The sequence below is a fragment of the Mesitornis unicolor genome, unplaced genomic scaffold (genome assembly GCF_000695765.1).
Source record: "Mesitornis unicolor isolate BGI_N332 unplaced genomic scaffold, ASM69576v1 scaffold19658, whole genome shotgun sequence".
Taxonomy (NCBI): Eukaryota; Metazoa; Chordata; class Aves; order Mesitornithiformes; family Mesitornithidae; genus Mesitornis; species Mesitornis unicolor.
In genome coordinates this window covers 3,839-22,140 of record NW_010201370.1, presented here as the reverse complement: position 1 = coordinate 22,140, position 18,302 = coordinate 3,839, and the positions used below count along the sequence as shown (strand labels likewise).

General features: G+C 44.8%; 1 protein-coding gene across 1 annotated transcript; it reads left to right on the top strand.

Moving 5' to 3' along the window:
- Nucleotides 1-58: 58 nt before the first annotated feature.
- KPNB1 (karyopherin (importin) beta 1) lies at nucleotides 59-15,832 on the top strand. The gene is made up of 18 exons (XM_010190056.1): nucleotides 59-164; nucleotides 997-1,056; nucleotides 1,391-1,480; nucleotides 1,904-2,014; nucleotides 3,468-3,569; nucleotides 4,754-4,978; nucleotides 5,400-5,591; nucleotides 6,910-7,040; nucleotides 8,237-8,384; nucleotides 8,702-8,773; nucleotides 10,789-10,933; nucleotides 12,454-12,536; nucleotides 13,167-13,274; nucleotides 13,537-13,680; nucleotides 13,792-13,897; nucleotides 14,245-14,359; nucleotides 14,955-15,116; nucleotides 15,778-15,832. Coding segments are annotated over exons 1-18 (2,091 nt in total). The 5' UTR covers nucleotides 59-68; the 3' UTR covers nucleotides 15,779-15,832.
- The last annotated feature ends 2,470 nt before the right edge of the window (nucleotides 15,833-18,302 follow it).

Below are 18,302 nucleotides of genomic sequence, written 5' to 3'. Positions count from 1 at the left end.
GCTTCTTTTAGGATCCAGAGCAACTTCAGGACAAATCCAATGAGATCTTGACAGCCATCATCCAGGGAATGCGAAAGGAAGAGCCCAGCAACAATGTGAAGCTTGCAGCTACTAATGCACTCCTGAACTCTTTGGAATTCACCAAAGCAAACTTTGACAAAGAGGTGAGGGGGAAACGGTGACGATTCGTGGCTTTAAATGCAAGGGCTGAATCCACGGTCTATGATGAGAAATCATGCACCACGCTGAATTTTGATGCATAATTCTGTTGCAGCTGAGACTTGGATTCATTTCTGTAAATCCGGTTTGTTCTTGTCGTAATGCACAAGTGCTGTGGAAATCTTCAGAGATTCGTCAGTGGAAAGGAAGCATCGCTGACTTTTTGGGGATAAATTTGAACTGACCTTAGATTTTAGCCTATTAGATGCTCTGCTTCCTAATCAAACCCTACTCTCTAATGCTGCTGTAAGAGTACAAGCTTGGATCAGCACTTTCTTTCAAGTGTTGTGGCAGCAATCCAGATTTAACTTTGCCTCTGAAAATTGGTGGGGGAGGAAGGCCTGTAAGAGTCTTCAGAATAGGAGCCTCAGCACCAAAGCCTTTTCAAAACAGAAATATATTGATTTTTCTCTTCCTTCTCAGATTAAGTTTATCCTCTGGGTCTCTACCAGGGAGAGTATGGGAAACATGGAATTAATATTGAACCTTAGAAAGTCTTATAATGGAAACTTCCCCATGTCAACTGTTCAGTGGATGTTGAGGGGGATTAACTGGAGCCTTTCAGAATCTGATATGGGAGGTGTGGGATCCATTCAGACCATATTTCTGTTGGGCTTCATTACTGAAAATAGCCTGGGCATGTCTGTTCTTTCCTACTGAAAGGCAAGAATACGCAGGTACTGCCCCTCCAGAAACTGATGTCCTGAGTTTTGAGGTTTCTTGAAGCTTTAATGCTCTTGTAATACAGTTCTAATATTCTTTTATTTCTTCTTCTAGTCTGAAAGGCACTTTATTATGCAAGTAGTCTGTGAAGCAACGCAGTGTCCAGATACAAGGGTGAGTAAAACTGATGGGTGAAAATGAATGCCCTGATTTGTTACTGCACCTTTTGGGGGAAGCTGGCTAGAACCCCTAGTGTCAAAAAGTGGTTAAAAAGTGTTTGTGAAATAAACAGTACTTTGTTAAATGGTGTATGTACTCAAATAAAATGAGGTTTGTATCTTAAGTTAGAAGTAGTAAACTACTAAGAGGATTTATGTTGTTTGCGAAAGACCTTTTTAGATATGGAGTAAACTAAATGAGCAGAGAGTCTGGTTGTTGGGCTGTGGTGGGGTACAGATTTTCAGAGCACTCAGAAAGGTCACATCTTTGATCCATTTTCCTCTGACAGGTACGAGTGGCTGCCTTACAGAATTTGGTGAAGATAATGTCCCTTTATTATCAGTATATGGAGACATACATGGGTCCTGCGCTTTTTGCTGTGAGTACTCAGGTTTCTTCTGTGTAGCTGTGTGATATTCCTGTACTCCTTTATCTTAATCCAAGAGGAAGAGTTTTCCTACATTCCCAATCTGTTTTTCTTTGGCTGTGACTGCCTGCTGTGAGTCCCTCTCTCTTAGCAAAATCCATAAAACCAGCATCAGGTATTTGAGACCTGAAAGTCAGGACCGTGCAGATCGCTTGACTTGCTCCGCAGTCCTCCTGAGGTGCTGAGAGTTGATAAAACCTCTAAATGAGCAGATTGTCTTCAAGAACAGTGACTCTAATGTGGAATCCTATTTCAGACCATCTTGTATCTCCTACCAATCTCATACCTGCTGGCCAAAAGTTGGGGCACATATTTCAGGAGAAGTAACTTACTGAAGCGTCCTTTTCTCCCTTCCTTTCTTTCATGTTTCTAAAGATAACTATTGAAGCAATGAAAAGTGACATAGACGAGGTGGCTCTACAGGGGATAGAGTTCTGGTCGAATGTCTGCGATGAGGAGATGGACCTGGCTATAGAGGCGTCTGAGGTGAGCTTGCCAATGACTGCTGAAAAGTGGCAAATCTGAATACTGAGAATGCTGAAATTATCACAGGATGATGATAAAAAAAATGATGTGTGTTTGTGTCAGAAGCTGAGGCCTGAGGCTGCATTGCCTGGCTGCCTCCGTGGGTGTTTTGTTGTGCCCAGCTTAGTTTTTAGCTGCAAGCCTGGGTCCTGGCAGCTGTCTTAACCCAGGACTATGATTAATTTATTCTGCCTTTCAAGATAAATGCGAAGTTTGTAGCTAAGATTGCACAGGTACAGCCATTTGGAATTCCCTGTAATAATTCTGGGTTATTTTCTAAGCTCTGTAGCCTAATATAAAGTTCTTACTGTAGCTTGCCTATAGCCCCTTTTGCGTACTAGGTTAGATTAGGATGAGCTGCCTTTTTAACTGAGCAAAAGGATTTTCATGCCAACCTGGCTGGGAGCTGAAACTACTCGAGATAAAGATCCTGACAGGTTTGATGAGAACACGCTGTGACACACAAGTGCTAGTTTTCTGCAAATGCTACGTGACAGCTACCTGATTTCTTTTTAGCATTCCAAAGTCAGCTCAAGCTACTCCTGTAAGGTTAACCTAAATGCGCATTAAGCGTGTGTACCAGGCACAGCATAATACCAGAAGATTCCCAAAATCATGAAGATCTTTTAGCTTTTGCCTCATTGACTTGGCATCTCTAATTGTTGAGATACACATAGACATAAAAGAGAGAGCATTTCTTGCTGTCTTGGAGGCATCTGGCTTCTGTTACACTGATATGGAAGATTTGGGGGTCTGTTACAGGCATGTGGGACTTAGTCCTACCCCAGTGTGTAAAAAGACTGCTCCCATTCTATATTATACATTATTTATGAGTTAAGTATAAAATTATGGGATGAAATAAAAGTAATCATTATCCCTTACAATGGATGGAGCTGGAGATGGATTTGGGGTATTGTTCTGCATGCAGATGCTGCTTTGCATAAATTAGCTGTAGAAATCAATAATAGCTTAAACTTTGAAGAGCTCTAGATGAATCATATCCATCTTTAAAAGTAGCTAAATATATATTTATGTCGAATGCCCAAAAAAGCAAGGATAAAAGGACAGTCAGCAGCACGTAGCTTTAGTTCATAGGCTGAAGACCTTTTGCTACTTCTACTTGGGGTCACTTTTTAATTATACATAACTGCAAGCTGAAAATGTTTATGTCTGTGCCACGTGAGGAGGGGCTCTATATGTGTGTGGAATGGAAAATTTGACTTATTTATTGAATATTTAACTGGGACTGGTGCTGCAGGCTGTCCTTGAGGTTCCTGTGCGTTATGATAACTTAAAGTTTGTGTTGGGAAGGAGAGGAAAGCATGCGAAAGACAATTAACATCTACCAGAGTTCATAATTCAGATCTCATGCCTATACAGCCACTGAGAATCATTCTGTAACCTTTTTTTCTAGGCAGCAGAGCAAGGAAGGCCTCCAGAGCACACTAGCAAATTTTACGCCAAGGGAGCGTTGCAGTATCTGGTCCCGATTCTAACACAAACATTAACAAAACAGGTGAGCTGCATGTCAAAATCTCTACTATGTCTGCTTCTAGGACAGTGACACCACTGTGGCAGGGAGGAGCAAACTGCCAGGGATGCTCATTTCACAGGTGACTTCTTGATGTGCTTGGTCCCAAGGGTGCTGTAGGTCCCCTCAGGTAGCTTTTTGTTGTGTACTTGTCCGGAGCACCTGTAGCTGCAGTCCTCGGTCTGTGATGAGACATCATGCACCACTCTGACTGAATGATGCATTGGTTTTTAGGGCTGAGACTGTGAGACTGCATGCAGGGTCGTTTTTATGCTGAATTCTGTCAACACAATGCTTGTATTTATGGTTTCTGAAGAGGTTTGATAGTTATCTGTATTCCTAACGAAGCGTTTGTGAAATTAAAACCATTATACGGTCTCTGCATCCTTGGAGATCCAATTTCTGGAATTCTTGAGCTTTACTTTTTGAGCTGTGAGGTCCATGTTTATTTAGTTCCTATTAAGCACTTCACAGGGACTTGTTTGGACTGTGCCTCACAGTCTAATCAAAATTAATGGAACCGCTTGCTACAGCAGGTCTAATTATAAAATAAAACTGTTAATTAAGTCATACAGGACGAAATTCGTTTGGCTTCCTGCAGCGAACTGGGAAAATGCTTGGTACTCTTGACAAATCCAGGGAATTGTTTCCCTGTTTGTTTTGTTTCTCCGTCCGCTCGGATGCAGAGAGTTAAATTGCAGGAGGTTCTAAAGTGCTCGTTAAAACAGGAAAGATAAAACAGATGAGAGAATCACAGGTACACAGCTTCAAAGGAAATTTGGTAAGTGGCTGAGCTAACAGGCGGCGAGGAAGAAGCTATTTAACTGGTATGGCTGTGGGCCACTCTGCGAGGTGATGGCACAGATCAAAGGAACAAAATCTCTACCTGGATGACAGAGAAGCAGTTTGGGAGATGTGTGAGGCTGCTGCCGCTGTGTCAGGAGAGAGCTGGCAGCCTTGCACCGGGGTGGAAAGGTACCAATGATGCAAGTAACTCAGGTTGCCTTTCTGTCAGAGATGTAGCTGGCACTTCAGACCTCAATTAATTTCTAGATGTAGTGCTTGGTAATTAGACAGTGTCACCTGCAGTGGATCCAACGGGATGCCACTGCCTGTGCAGAGTAAGGGATATTTTCCCCCCAGACTGACCAAGGGTGCTGTTTTCCTAGGATGAAAATGATGATGACGATGACTGGAACCCCTGCAAAGCAGCAGGAGTCTGCCTCATGCTCCTGGCGACTTGCTGTGAAGATGACATTGTTCCTCACGTGCTGCCCTTCATTAAAGAACACATCAAAAATCCAGATTGGCGATACAGAGATGCAGCTGTGATGGCTTTTGGGTGCATTTTGGAAGGACCAGAGCCTAACCAGCTCAAATCACTAGTCATACAGGTAAGATTTGTTGTGTTTTCTCAGAGCAAAAACTTTCTGATTTATTTGGAGCAGGATGCCTGCTTTGCACATTGTTCTTAAGCTGAGGAAAAGCATTAGGATGCCACCTTTTAATTGTGTTTTAGAGAGATTTGCTAGTCCCAGGGCAGGTGATTGGGTTGTATAGCTCTGATTCATGAGGACATGCAGGACCTCAGAATACCTGACTCCAGATGCCTCAGTTCTTGAGTCTTACCCCCTGGGAAATAACTTTATGAATCTTAAAATGTGAGGACAACAGCCTAACTGAATCTGGACTGTCCTCCCCTCTTCAATCTGTCGCTACCTCGTAGAGAGTGTTAACATCAGAAATAGTGGCAGACTCCTATTTCCATAGATTGTGTTTGATCACATCTTTCTCCTGCCTGCAATGATGCTCTAGGCAATGCCAACTTTAATAGAACTAATGAAGGACCCCAGCGTCGTGGTTCGAGACACAACTGCTTGGACCGTGGGCAGGATCTGCGAGATGCTTCCCGAAGCTGCCATCAATGACATTTACCTCGCCCCACTGCTGCAGTGTCTGATGGAGGGCCTGAGCGCCGAGCCCCGAGTGGCCTCCAACGTCTGCTGGGTAAGGCAGCCCCTTCGCTGCTGAACGTAGGACACGTTTCTATCAACAAGGGGAACGCAGCTCATATTCATAGATACACACATACGTGTATATATTCACACACTTGAATGGATTTCAGAGGGGACTCATGGCTTGGTCACCCAGCACGCACAACTCTTGTTAACTCCTAAGTTATCTCAGGTCTGTTTTGTGGCTCTAGTGGGAAATAGTAAAGGAAGAAATTGATTTTTAAGGAAAAAAAAAGCAAATATTCACTGAGTGTAGAAGCTGCCTTTGGTTTGAAAATGCTGTGGAAACTGTCCTTGATAAGAGCTGTGATAGCTGTTTAGAAAAGGCATGCCAGAATTTTGCTTTTTTTGTTGGGAACAGCTGGATTGCCTCCTTAATCTTAAAGGAGAGACGAGTTACCTTGTTTCCTATTACCTAAGCCTGCTTCTGCAGTGGTTCCACAACTAAATTGAGGATATTTTTTTTGGTCACTTACTGAGCTGCAGTCCCTTGGGTTGGTTTGCAGACGTGTATGTCTACATGTGTGCGTCTATGTGATGCATGTCTACTACCGAGTAACGTATCTGATATTTCACTAGAAAGAGGATGTGTCCCTTACTGCCTTTTGAGAGAGCTTCTCGTAAAGAATTGAGCTAGAGATGAGTATTTGCATGTCAAAACAAGTCTCAGAAATGACAGAATTTGTTCTTTCAGTATTCCAGAGGTTTGAAGGCTTCAAGTCAGCGCGGAAGCTTTTCCCCGATCTGTTGGTCCTGGCAAAAGTCCATGTAGCTGTGGCTTTTGTCTTCTGCAGATGATGACTACTGTGTGTTCTTAGATTGAAATGAAAATCAAGAGAGGCTTTCAGCTCTTGTAACCCACCTGTCTCAGAGCAGTCACAATTGCTCTGCAGTTGGGAATTTGAGCAGTCCGCGGCCTTGTCTGCCCTGGGATTTTAACTTGTGATGAGGATGCTGGATCGCTGACAGAGTCTGTCAATACCCTGCGAGGTTCAAGCAGTCTGCCCTCACCCAGTTTGATTCCTGACAGCCACCAGTTGAGACCAGTAACACTGTGCAGATGTTTGTCTGCAGACAGCGTGACCGCCTTGCGTGTTAATGCCACGTTGTAAGTCTTTGAAATTGTCACCACTGTTGCACCAAAGTTCAGTGCACTCAACAGTTGGCTGTTCATGTTGTTAACCCCGCACGTATTTGGGTTTTTTTTTCGGGGGGTTGTTTTGTTAGATTGAAAACCGTTGGAATTGATGTTTCTGGACTTGTGAGGGTAAACTCATTTGAGTAACGGCAATGGTTCTTCTGTGTTTCAGGCCTTCTCTAGTCTTGCTGAAGCTGCCTATGAAGCTGCAGATGTAGCTGATGATCAGGAAGAACCAGCAACCTACTGCTTATCCTCTTCATTTGAGCTAATAGTTCAGAAACTTCTGGAGACTGCAGATAGGTAACACTGAAGCGGATGTCTTAAGCTCTGCAAAGATGCTTTATTTTCTTTTTTTTTTTTTTTAAATATTACTTCAGGCTGTTGGCCCTCTTTCTCTTGCAGCTTAGATCTGAATGATATTTTATCAGAACCAGGCTTTTTTGGTATCGCATGGAATACAGAATGCTAATCCCCAGGAAGAAAGCTATTCACACAGAATAATTTCTCAGTATTTTGCCCATATCTGTTTATAGTAACTCCGGGGTTTCCTCCAAGAGTGCCCCTTCCATGTTTTACTTTGAAGTCTCCAAGTTTAAGACTCTGCACATCTTTGTACAACAGTCATAAGGCTCTTCAAGGTTGACTCCAAGGCCACTGAATAATCAGGATTGCAGCACGAGATAATTAGAAATCTCTGCGTATCGTACAGTTGGTTTTACTGTGGTTGGTTGATGCCGTGGTTGTTGCTGTAGAGTTACATCCATTTCCATTAGCACCAGAAGGGATGAGGCCCCAGTTAGGCTGGGTACTGTCCTTTTCCCAACTAAGCCGAAATAGAAATAGATGAGGCCAAATATTTTTCTCAGTTCTGCAGATGCAAAAATAAGGGTAACGCTGCAGTCCTATCCTGCCTTGAAGGTTGCATAAATCTTGACAGCTCAGAGTTCAATCCTTGGATCAGTTCAGTCATCAGTTGAAGCCTTTTGCTGCAGGACTCCTTCTTCTTAAGCGCTGTCCCTGTCTGAACGGTTCAAAGTCTAAACTCTTCCTGTCTCATTTACATCCTACCAGAAGCGTAGCGTCTAGCTCAAGGCTCTGAAGCCCATCACTCATCCTAGCACAGATCTCACCTGTCCTTATTTCAAATTTAACACCCTCACCAGCATCTCGGAGGGATGTCAGGGAGCTGGTAATGTATGCTGCTCACCTCTTGAGACCGTCGCTTCCTGGGCAGGGTAACAGCGTGCTGCGAGATGTGGATTTGTATTTGCTGCCAGTGGGTGAAGATATTGGAAGTCATTATTAATAGCGAATTTTAAAATGTTCCAAAAGCGGCTTCACAAATTTCATTTACTTTCAAGTCTTGCAATACAGGAATGCAAGTGCTTCTGCTTGTCACAACACTGAAATTTAGCTTGTTACTGATTTACTAAAAAAAAGCCTGTTTCTAAGCAAGCTGAGCACTGGGAGCTGCAAATATATTCCTTCTGTTACAGGCCTGATGGACACCAGAATAACTTGAGGAGTTCTGCATATGAATCTCTGATGGAAATAGTGAAAAACAGTGCCAAGGACTGTTACCCTGCTGTCCAAAAGACAACTCTGGTCATCATGGAACGACTTCAGCAAGTGCTGCAGATGGAGGTAGGTAAACCTGAGTTTTAAACCCCCATCATGGTGAGGGGTTCAAGGAGAGGTGAGGTGTTGCTGTTGTGCTGTGGCTTCATCTGGGGTACAAAAACGAGTTTTTGCTGATTGTGTGCCTTACGGTATAAAGAATTTTTGTTATTATTTTTATAGGTAGGTAGATATATTAAGCTTCCAAACAAATGTCTTGTCTTAAATTTGAAGAAACAAATATTTAAAATCGCATTTGTGCACTTGTAGCGCTGTCAAAATCTGCTGGGTTTGTGTGGATTATAGTGCAGACTTCTCACGTACGGGGTTTTGTTCTTTTCCAGTCTCATATCCAGAGCACTTCCGACAGAATCCAGTTCAATGATCTTCAGTCTCTTCTTTGCGCTACTCTACAGGTAAGTTCCTGTCGCCTGAGTTGTGGTTTTGGGGCGGTTTTGGAGACTTTTCTGTGCCTGAGAGGATGCAGACTTAGTCCTGTTGACAAGATCTGAATGAGGAAAGTGGATCTTGTGTCCCAGCTGCCGTGTGGGAGGTGATACAAGGTTCAGAAGGCTTCGGTAGAGTACGGCTTAGCAAATTTAGGGCAATATGAATAACTAACGCTGTATGTGGCTTGTTAGAGATTGTGTATGCCTTCAGATTGGCTCTTATGTTGGCTACAGCCTGAACAATCACTTGGGTTGGCACAGACAAAAAAACTCCATAACGGCTTTAATTTGTTCATCTGCCTCTTGTGGTTGGTGGTGTTCTTTAAAATGGCACTAATTAAAATGCACTGAGTGTCCTTGAAAATTAAACATCTGGTAATGAACAGCCCATGTGACTTGGAGTACCAGCGCGTTTCAGCTCCTTGCTTACTCCTACAAAGTCCATGGAAAACAGCCTCCTCCCGAAACCGCTCCTGAGGTTGCTCAGACCATCCTCTGAAATAGTGGTGCTTGATATCGAAGATCTCCTGTTTGCAGGAAGGGTGGTACAGTGCTGTCACACCTAACCACGAACAGTTACAAGGTGCTGCTTTGAGTCTCTATAATTGGCATCAATTCAGTATCAGCGCATCTCTGTGCAGCTCGGAGAAGAAAGGAGGTGTAACAGAGCAGCGTGTAATCTGAAATAAAAGCAGGGCAGGGGATTTATTCCTCTGCTGGGTGGCGTTACCTGTGCTCTGCAGTTTGTTCTGTCCTTATGTGGGCTCTAATGGGGAGACGAACCTCTCCTTTTGGCGGTGATCTCTGATCTCCTTCAGGACAGCTCCGTTTGCCTGTGGGAAGAGCAGTACAGGTGGCACAGGTTGAATTAAGCTGCTAGTTTTACTTTGTAATTGTGCCTTTCTTCATTATCACACAACCTGAACCTTAAGTATTTACAGTAGTTGCAGCAGATAATTAAATACCACTAAGTGAAAATCAGGAGGGAGAATTTTTTCAGTGTTGTTACGTCGTTTTTCTCTTCTGATGGAAATACAATTATGAACACCCAACAGAGGAAAGACATTTGTTAAGATTTAAAAGTAACGAGAAAATCAAGACCGATTAATTAAAGAGTCAAAGTTGGTCTCTTTGGAGTTGACTCAGTTTGAAAGAATCAGACGTGAAATAATGATTTTCCTCTGCAGGTTAAAGATTCGGTCTTTCTCTTTTCATAGGAAATGCAAATTTATTTTAACTAAGGATACCTCAGAGCTGTGTTCTGTATTTCACGTGCTGAAAGGGAGGGTCAGAACGGTACAGGAGGAGCAGGTTAAGCTCGGGTATTTACCTGGGGTGTTTCCTTGTCCCTGCTGCTCCTGTAATGTGCTGGATAACACGGAGCACTGCTCTGCTGCTGTGCGAGGCTGCCTCCGCTCTCTCCAGAAACCCCTTCTGCTTTTCAGACACCTCAGTGTTCCTGTAAACCTGTTTTGCATTGGTTGTATGTTAATTTATTCTCTGTTCATCCTGGTAGGAGAAGTTTGACTGCAGTTAGCAGCAGTGACACTCTCCTGTCGTGTTTCTGAAGTGTAATGCTGTGGTTTAGAAGCAAAGCTTACGTGCAGCCCGTACTTGGCAGTGAGACTTTGCTGTCACATTGCTGTGATGGAAAAAGGCTTTTTTTTTAATAAGGCCAAATTTGGACTGGTCACATTTCACGCCAACTCACAAATGAAAGGCGCGGAGAACAGCCTATGCAGCAGGAAAGGTAAATTCAGCTTGTTCTGTAGCTGGAAAATTGAACGCAGCTGAAATGAATGGGACTTTGCACTCGCACTGACAAAGCATATTTTTGCAGCAGCAGAGTTCAAGCAGCAGCTTCCTTTTTCAGCAGCCCAACGCGGTCACGAGCGCTGGGAGCTGGCGCAGGAGATGTAAAGGCGCGGTTGCTTCCATCTGTGCGAGGCTGAATGACTCTTGCTTTCTCCCTTCCCACCCAGAACGTCCTGCGGAAGGTGCAGCACCAGGATGCTCTGCAGATCTCGGACGTGGTGATGGCGTCTCTGCTGCGGATGTTCCAGAGCACGGCGGGCTCAGGGGGCGTGCAGGAGGATGCCTTGATGGCCGTCAGCACCCTGGTGGAAGGTCAGTCTTGCACCACAGAGCAGGGGGTGTGTTTTGGGGGAGGCAGAGCCTGGGACAGAGCTGCTTTGCTTCCTTCTCTTTTTGACTATATGGCAAAAAAACCCATTATTAGGTTCCTGGTTTTGCTTGGGGTGTGGTTTTCGCCACACATACATCTCGCCATCTTTTTGAAGCTCTGAGACTGGCCGGTTATGCTAAGCTGTTTTTCGTGAATGAATGGTTTGTTTTCTGTTAATAACATAGCTACAATGCAAATTCTGCCAGAAAAAAACAAACCTAATGCTACTTTGTACAGTGCCCAGCACGATGGGAACCTGGTCTCTTTGTGCCATGGGATAGATTTACCGTGTAACATTATCTTAATGATTCATACTTGCTGCTGCCTGTGACCCCTGGTTGTTCTGTGGAGTTTTGTCAGTGGTGGGTTTACAGTCATTGCTCTTGTTTCAAAGAAATCACAGTGGCAAAGATCAGCGTTAGAGCAGGTCAGAATGGGTGAAGTCAAGTCAAATTTGGGTTGTTGCTTTCCAGGCAGTTTGAGGTTTGTGGTTCAGGTTTAGAAGGTGGTGGCATCATTTGGAGCTCTAGGAGCACTCTGCTGTGATGAGTGTGAGAGCTGAGGTGCTGTTCAAAGTCTGCATTTAACCTTACTGCTTGACACCCCTGCGTTATCTCTAATAAAAGCCAAGTGTGCTTTGCAAGTGGGTCTTCAGGGAGATCGGTTTGTAGAGAGGCTCGTTTGAGTCTCCCCTTCCCACACTTGCATGTTTTAAAGGGCAGCTCTTTGGCTGGTACCCCTCTGCTCTTGGGAATGTTTAATGGGATTGCCTGAGGAAGCTGGGAAGTGAACGAGAAGGATGAGGGGATCATTGCCAAGTAAAAGGGAAGTTTGAATCCTCCTGGGACAAAGGCCTTTTGACTTTTGGGTAGATCAGTCTGCATGCACGGTCTTAGTAATGCAAGGGGCTTGAGGAAGGTAGGAGTTGGTGGAGAAGAACAGAACTATTTTACTTCAAATACTGCTTAAATATAAACATACTGAAGAGTGCCCTGCTTTCTGAAGAGAAGAGGTTGAGCAACTGTTTCCCAAAGCTGTTACAGCAGTAAAGCAATGTGAAATGGCATCAGAGATTTCAGCTGATGCAAAGCGATGCGATGGTGCTCCCGCTCCCTGAGTGCCGGCTCCTGTGTGAAGCGTGCAGCCACATCCCTCTCCCTCAGATGGGTCTGCTCGGGAAGATCCAACGTCCTTTCTGAGCATGGGAAGGGGTTGTCTGTCTGCAGAGAGCAATTCCTGCAGGGAATTGAGCTCTGTCAAATCTCGGCTTAGCCCAGACGGACACATTTCACTGATGCTCAGTTTTGGGTGATGTCTAGTGGAGAATTGATTTGTTGTGCTTGTGTGGAACCCAGGTACTGGTTTTGGGTGGAATATAACGATGGGTTTCTCTCTTGTCGAGCTCCAGCAAATACATCTTAAGTTGGGATTTTTTCCTAACTACAGTGTTTTCTCCGCACAGTCTTAGGTGGAGAGTTTCTGAAGTACATGGATGCCTTCAAACCGTTCCTTGGCATTGGACTGAAGAACTATGCTGAGTACCAGGTAGAGGTCAAACCGGGCAGCCCTGTGCTCGCAGTCTCTAAATTCTCAGCTGCTCGCAGATGCTGAGTTCAGCAGGTGTGCATCTGTAAATCACCATGGCTTCTGGTGCTGAAACCAGAACTGCAGCCCTGTGGACTTTGCTCTAATTACTGGCTGCATGCTCAAATTTAGACTCTTCTGTTGAATTCAGCAGAAGGCCTTCATTGACTTGACGCCTGTGTTTTCACAGTGGCTCTGTATTAGCTGTCTTTGATGAGGAAAGAGGTTGCTATGGGCTGTGAGTTCCCATTAGAAGGCCCAGTGGTGGTACTCGCTGTGGGGTGGATGTTTCGACCTCCCGGCTGCTAAATTTGGTAGCATTTGTTCAGACCCCAGTACCTGTCACTTTGCTGGCATCTGGATCTCTTCCCTTCCCCTCAGAGAAGCAAGCTCAGTGCTTTGCAGCTTGATGACACAAATGGTTAACGAAGCGGGGACTCATCAGCTGCTCTGCGAGGGTCGTTATTTTTGGTGGCTTAATGGCTGCAGCCTCTCACCACTGCTTGGTGCTTTGATAAGCTGAAGCTGTAAGGACAGAGTGTGGAAGCCTGACTCACTGGGTGGGTGTCTCACTCGCTGTTCTATTTGCAGGTTTGTCTGGCTGCGGTGGGCCTGGTTGGTGACTTGTGCAGAGTCCTGCAATCCAACATGTTGCCTTTTTGTGACGAGGTTATGCAGCTGCTCCTGGAGAACTTGGGGGTGAGTGTTTACCTTCTCATTAGCCAGTTAGTAACAGTTGGCTTGCACACTGAGAAGAAAGTGGGAGGTGGGAGAAGCAGAAGTGTTAGGCATGCTCTGAAGATCTCGTGTTTGACAACTATCTTGCTTACTGTTTGAATGGAATCCAAATTTATTTGGGGTAAGGATTTACATTTCAAGTAAATGTTTTTATTTATTAGCTCCTCCTCCCCCCCTGAAAAAGAAATGCAACTGAACGTAGCGATGCTGAAATCTCTTCCAGAATGAAAACGTTCATAGGTCTGTGAAGCCTCAGATCCTCTCGGTGTTTGGCGACATTGCCCTTGCCATTGGAGGAGAATTTAAGAAGTACCTCGATGTCGTACTGAACACCCTCCAGCAGGCTTCCCAAGCACAGGTTGATAAGGTAAGCCAAGGGTGCACATTCTGGTTCCTTCATTAAAATCACAGATGGGTAAGGGCTGTGCGCACGTCGCTGGGGACACGGCTGAGGTGTGCTCTGCTGTCACCCTTCCAGTCCGACTACGACATGGTGGATTACCTGAACGAGCTGCGGGAGGGCTGCCTGGAAGCTTACACTGGCATCGTCCAGGGACTGAAGGGAGACCAAGAAAACGTGCACCGTGAGTACCCTGTCCCGCTGTGCCTTTCTGTGCCTGAAACGACCAAGGTTGATGAGAAGGATTCTGCTTGGACGAGCTCTTTCACGGTTGTTGTCACATCCATGGGCATGTCCTTGTTTGTTCCCATCTGTGTAGGAGTGAATGCTCTGCTGCCACAAGCAGGGGATGGGTTCAGAGCCCTTCGCTATGGATTCCTCTTCCTCTGACAGTTTTTCCCTTCCCTATCCAAGAGCTTTTCCAGGGTCAAATTCTGGCCATTTGGAGGCTCGCTGGGATCCCTTTTAAAGGGCAGGCTGTTAAACATGAACTGTGTCTCACCCTGCTATAATAAAGCTGTTTTCTTTCAGCGGATGTGATGCTGGTGCAGCCCAGAGTAGAATTTATTCTGTCTTACATTGACCACATTGCTGGAGATGAGGATCACACCGATGGAGTAGTGGCGTGTGCTGCTGGACTGATAGGGTAAGCATCCCGACACGGTTTCAGCCGACAGCGCGCTCATCGGGTAGACAGAAATCTCTGTACAACAGCATTAATATTTGAAGCTGTGTTTTTCTGTCTGAAGTATTTAACATCAGTGCTGGGTTTTTACGGTCTGGTGTTGATGTTTAACCCAAGGTGTGAAGTTGTTCTGCAGGTGAGGCCCTTTAACGGGGTGAAAACCAGTCAGTAGGGGTGAAAGCTGGATGTGTGTTACAGAAATGCCAGATTTTTCAAGGATGACCTGCTTAAAAACAAAAAATAAAGCCCACCCTCAGTTCCTTGGGTACAGACAGACTTGGGTCAGGGTGTTTTAGTCTTTTCTCTTGCATTTATGGACACTTGCATGGCACATCAGGGAGATCAGTCCTTGGACAGGAGATTGAACGTCTCCAGTTAGTCCCAATTTCAGAAAACCATTCAGCTCTCCTCCTGCAGAAATTAGTGACCATATGCAGCTTTTTAAAAAGGACATTAGCTGTGAGTCAGAATTCTCTTTGCTAGCAAGAGCTGATCGGAGTGGTAGTGGCACATCTGTTTGTGGCACTCAGCCTCCAAACCTCGCTTTCTCCTTCAGAGATTTGTGTACAGCCTTTGGAAAAGATGTACTGAAATTAGTAGAAGCTAGACCCATGATACATGAACTGCTATCTGAAGGAAGAAGATCCAAGACGAACAAAACAAAAACCCTTGCTACCTGGGCGACTAAAGAACTGAGAAAACTGAAGAATCAAGCTTGGTAAGGGATGACACCCACCTCCTTTTCATGTTGTGGAGTTGTGGAGTTGGCTAAACTCCTGATCTGACAGAGCTGCCTCGCAAAGCCTTGTTCTCTAACAGTTGTTTCTCATTTAGTTTTTTGTAAACAAGCCCCATCTGTGGTCTTGTGTATCAGGACAATTACAAACCCCGAAGCGCAGTGATGAACTGTTTGGCTTTCCCGAAACCAGGCACAGGCTGGAGGGCTCCTTGCTTTGAAATCCATCGCCCTCGCTGCTCAGGGACGGTCCCGCGCCCCTGCAAATGCGGTGTCATTGAAGCCCATTGACTCCTCAGTCCTGCTCAGAGTTCAGGGAGCGTCTGGACGATGCTCTTGGTTGTGGTTTAGTTTTAGGTGGTCCTGTGTGGCGCTGGGAGCTGGGCTCTCATCATTATGGGTCCCTTCCAGCTTGGGATGCTCAGAGTCTGTGACTGCTGAGCCACCTTTTAAAAGCAGCAGATTGTAGAGAGGGAACCGATGGCATAGCTGTGCTTGGGAGGGTAAATCTGCTACAACTGGAGAAGCTCCTTAAAATCCCTATTAAATCTTTTAGTCATTTTTTGCCCCACTCACTGCTGGTTTTATCTCCTGAATGTGGGGGTTTTGGGGTTATCTTTTGACGCGCCCTTTGTGCTTGCAGATCTGTTACCATTGGGATGACACCTGAGACCCCCACTGGAAATCTCCAATCTTTTGAAAAAAACCCGGAAGTGAGGAGTGTGCACGGATGCTGAATGTTTGGGAATGAGAGGATGAGTGAGTGAGGCTTGAAACACACCACATTGAAAATCCCGCCACAGCAACAGCAGCAGCGCTGTTTGCCAGCCGAGCACTGACTTGCGTAGAAAAACCCGGCGTTTTCGGGACGAGGGAGCGACCGATTTCTGTCCGAGCAACGAGTGAGTCTCTTCTTCCGACACACCAGGACTGACTTCTCTGTCGTGGCCGGCGCAGGAGGAGAGCGGCCGGTTTGGAGGAGAGGAACCGGGGTTCAGCTGCGGCGCTCTTGGAGGTTTGGCTTTGGCCGCTGGAGGGAGATGGAGCCCGGGGCTCCGGCCGCCACCTTTGCCGCACGACGCTGTCGGTGCGCGGGATGAGAGGAGGGGGGTGAAGGATTTTCAGTCGAGGAGTGAGTGTGTGTGAATGAGGCGGTATCCACATTCTCAACTTCAAAGTCATTGCAGTTTTATCTTTTCCCGATACACACGTAAAAAAAAAAAAAAAAAAAAAAAAAAGGAAAAAAAAAAAAAAAAATTTAAAAAATGGGAAAAAAAAAAAGGGTTAGCTGTTGCATTTCATAAACTAACCGAAGTTCAGGCTACTGATGCAGCGTAAGAGATGTAAAAAAAAATGAAATGAGGGGAAAAAAATAAGAAAAAAAAATAGAAAAAAAAAAAGATAAAAGGAAAGTCGCTCTTTAGGGCTTTTTATTCTAGGGAAACACTGACGAATGTTCAGAGCTCCCGTTCTGAGTGACGCTTTTCATGATCTCGTTTCATCAAAGCGCCTTTCCTTCCTTAATATTGTTCAACTGTGAATGTAGAAATGGGGGAAAAAAAACCTAAACTCTTGCGTTAGAGGGAATAGAAACCTATTGTCAAGCGAGATTTCAGGCTTAAAAAAAACAAACAAACAGCGAAACAAAACTACAGACGTTAAGTGCTCCGAATTGGCAGTGAGAACGCAAAGGGAAAGATCTCTCCTGACTTGTACTGTAGCAGCCCGAACACCCACAAAAATTGTGCCAAAGAGTTGAAAAACAAAATAAAACTTCAGGTAATATTTTGGATTGCAAAATGAGGAGAAAATTCAATGTTCAAACAGGAAAAAAACCAGACAAAAAAAAATCTGATAAAATGCCATTTGGAAACTGCTCGGCCTTTTGTGCTCTTTATTTGATCAAATTTAATGTGGTATTGGTCTCTTGCTGCACTTCAAAAACGAAAAAAAAGGAAAAAAGAAATTTATATAAAATATATATATACTGACTTGAGCTTACACAAGACGGCACTTGTAAAAGGTTATATTTTTCCACTGCAGTTGAAGATTAATAAAATGGTGTCAAACATTCCCCAATACTTCCTTTTTGTATTCTTGGTCTTTCCAGTCAAAGGGGAACCCATTCACGATGTGTTTTTTTTTCCCCCGATAGAGTAGTCACAGGCTGATGGGCAGCTCCGCAGTCAAACGCCCGGTTACTGCTCCCCGGCGCGCCACGTCCTCTTTTCACGTGCAGGATCAGAATCTCCCGTTTCCTCCTCAAATGAGACTTTTGACGAATAGTCCCTTAGCCGAAATTGTCAGCAATAAGCCAAGACAAACCAACAGAGAACGGAGGAGGCGCAGGGTTTTGCGACTTCTTTTTCATTTCGTTGTGACTGATGCAGCTGTTGATAGTACCAGCATTTGAATCTGCAGTTGAACATGGGCATTTTTCAAAGCTGCTTGTGGGAGGGAGAGTAGAAAACCTTAGCCAGTATTTTATTTTTCTTCTTTTTGTTGGTTTTTTTGTTTGTTCTGAAAAGCAGGCAAAAGGATCCTGCTTTATTTTCCCCCCGATTTCCTCTTCCCGCTCTGATCCTCGGCTCCGTTGCGATGGAGGCCGCTTTCGTTGCCCATCCGCACTGCAGCATCCACAATAGCTCTTGTACAGGGTATCAGATATGTGCCTTTCAGTGCTGGGTTCAGATTGCAGTCGAAGTGCCGACTTTGAACCAGTGTACGAAATAAAATAAAATAAAGTGAAATAAGAAAATCCCAGGTGTTGAGAGGAGAGGAGGAGCTCTGTGAACTGGGGGAGCCATCCAGCTCCGGAGCACGGCCGAGGGAGAGCCCTGGGTCGCGTTTCTAGTAATGCCTTTTCTTTTTATTTTGTTTCTCGAGGTGGGGTTGGGATTTCCTAAAAAAGAGAAAAAAAAATTATATATATATTAAAAAAAAAAAAAAAAAAGAGCCATTCCTGAAGTTGGGGAGGGGGCGTGGAGGGAAGAAATCTGATCATTCCTCAGTGCTACCTGTTTCTGTCCTGTGTGGCTGTTCAGCTGTAGACAGCAGGAGAATAAAGTACACTGAGACAGTAGTGGAAACAAACCTTGTGTCTGGCCTGTTTGTTTTGGGGCTTTTGCTGGGGTTTTGATCGTATTTTTTTATTTACCTTAGTGATGC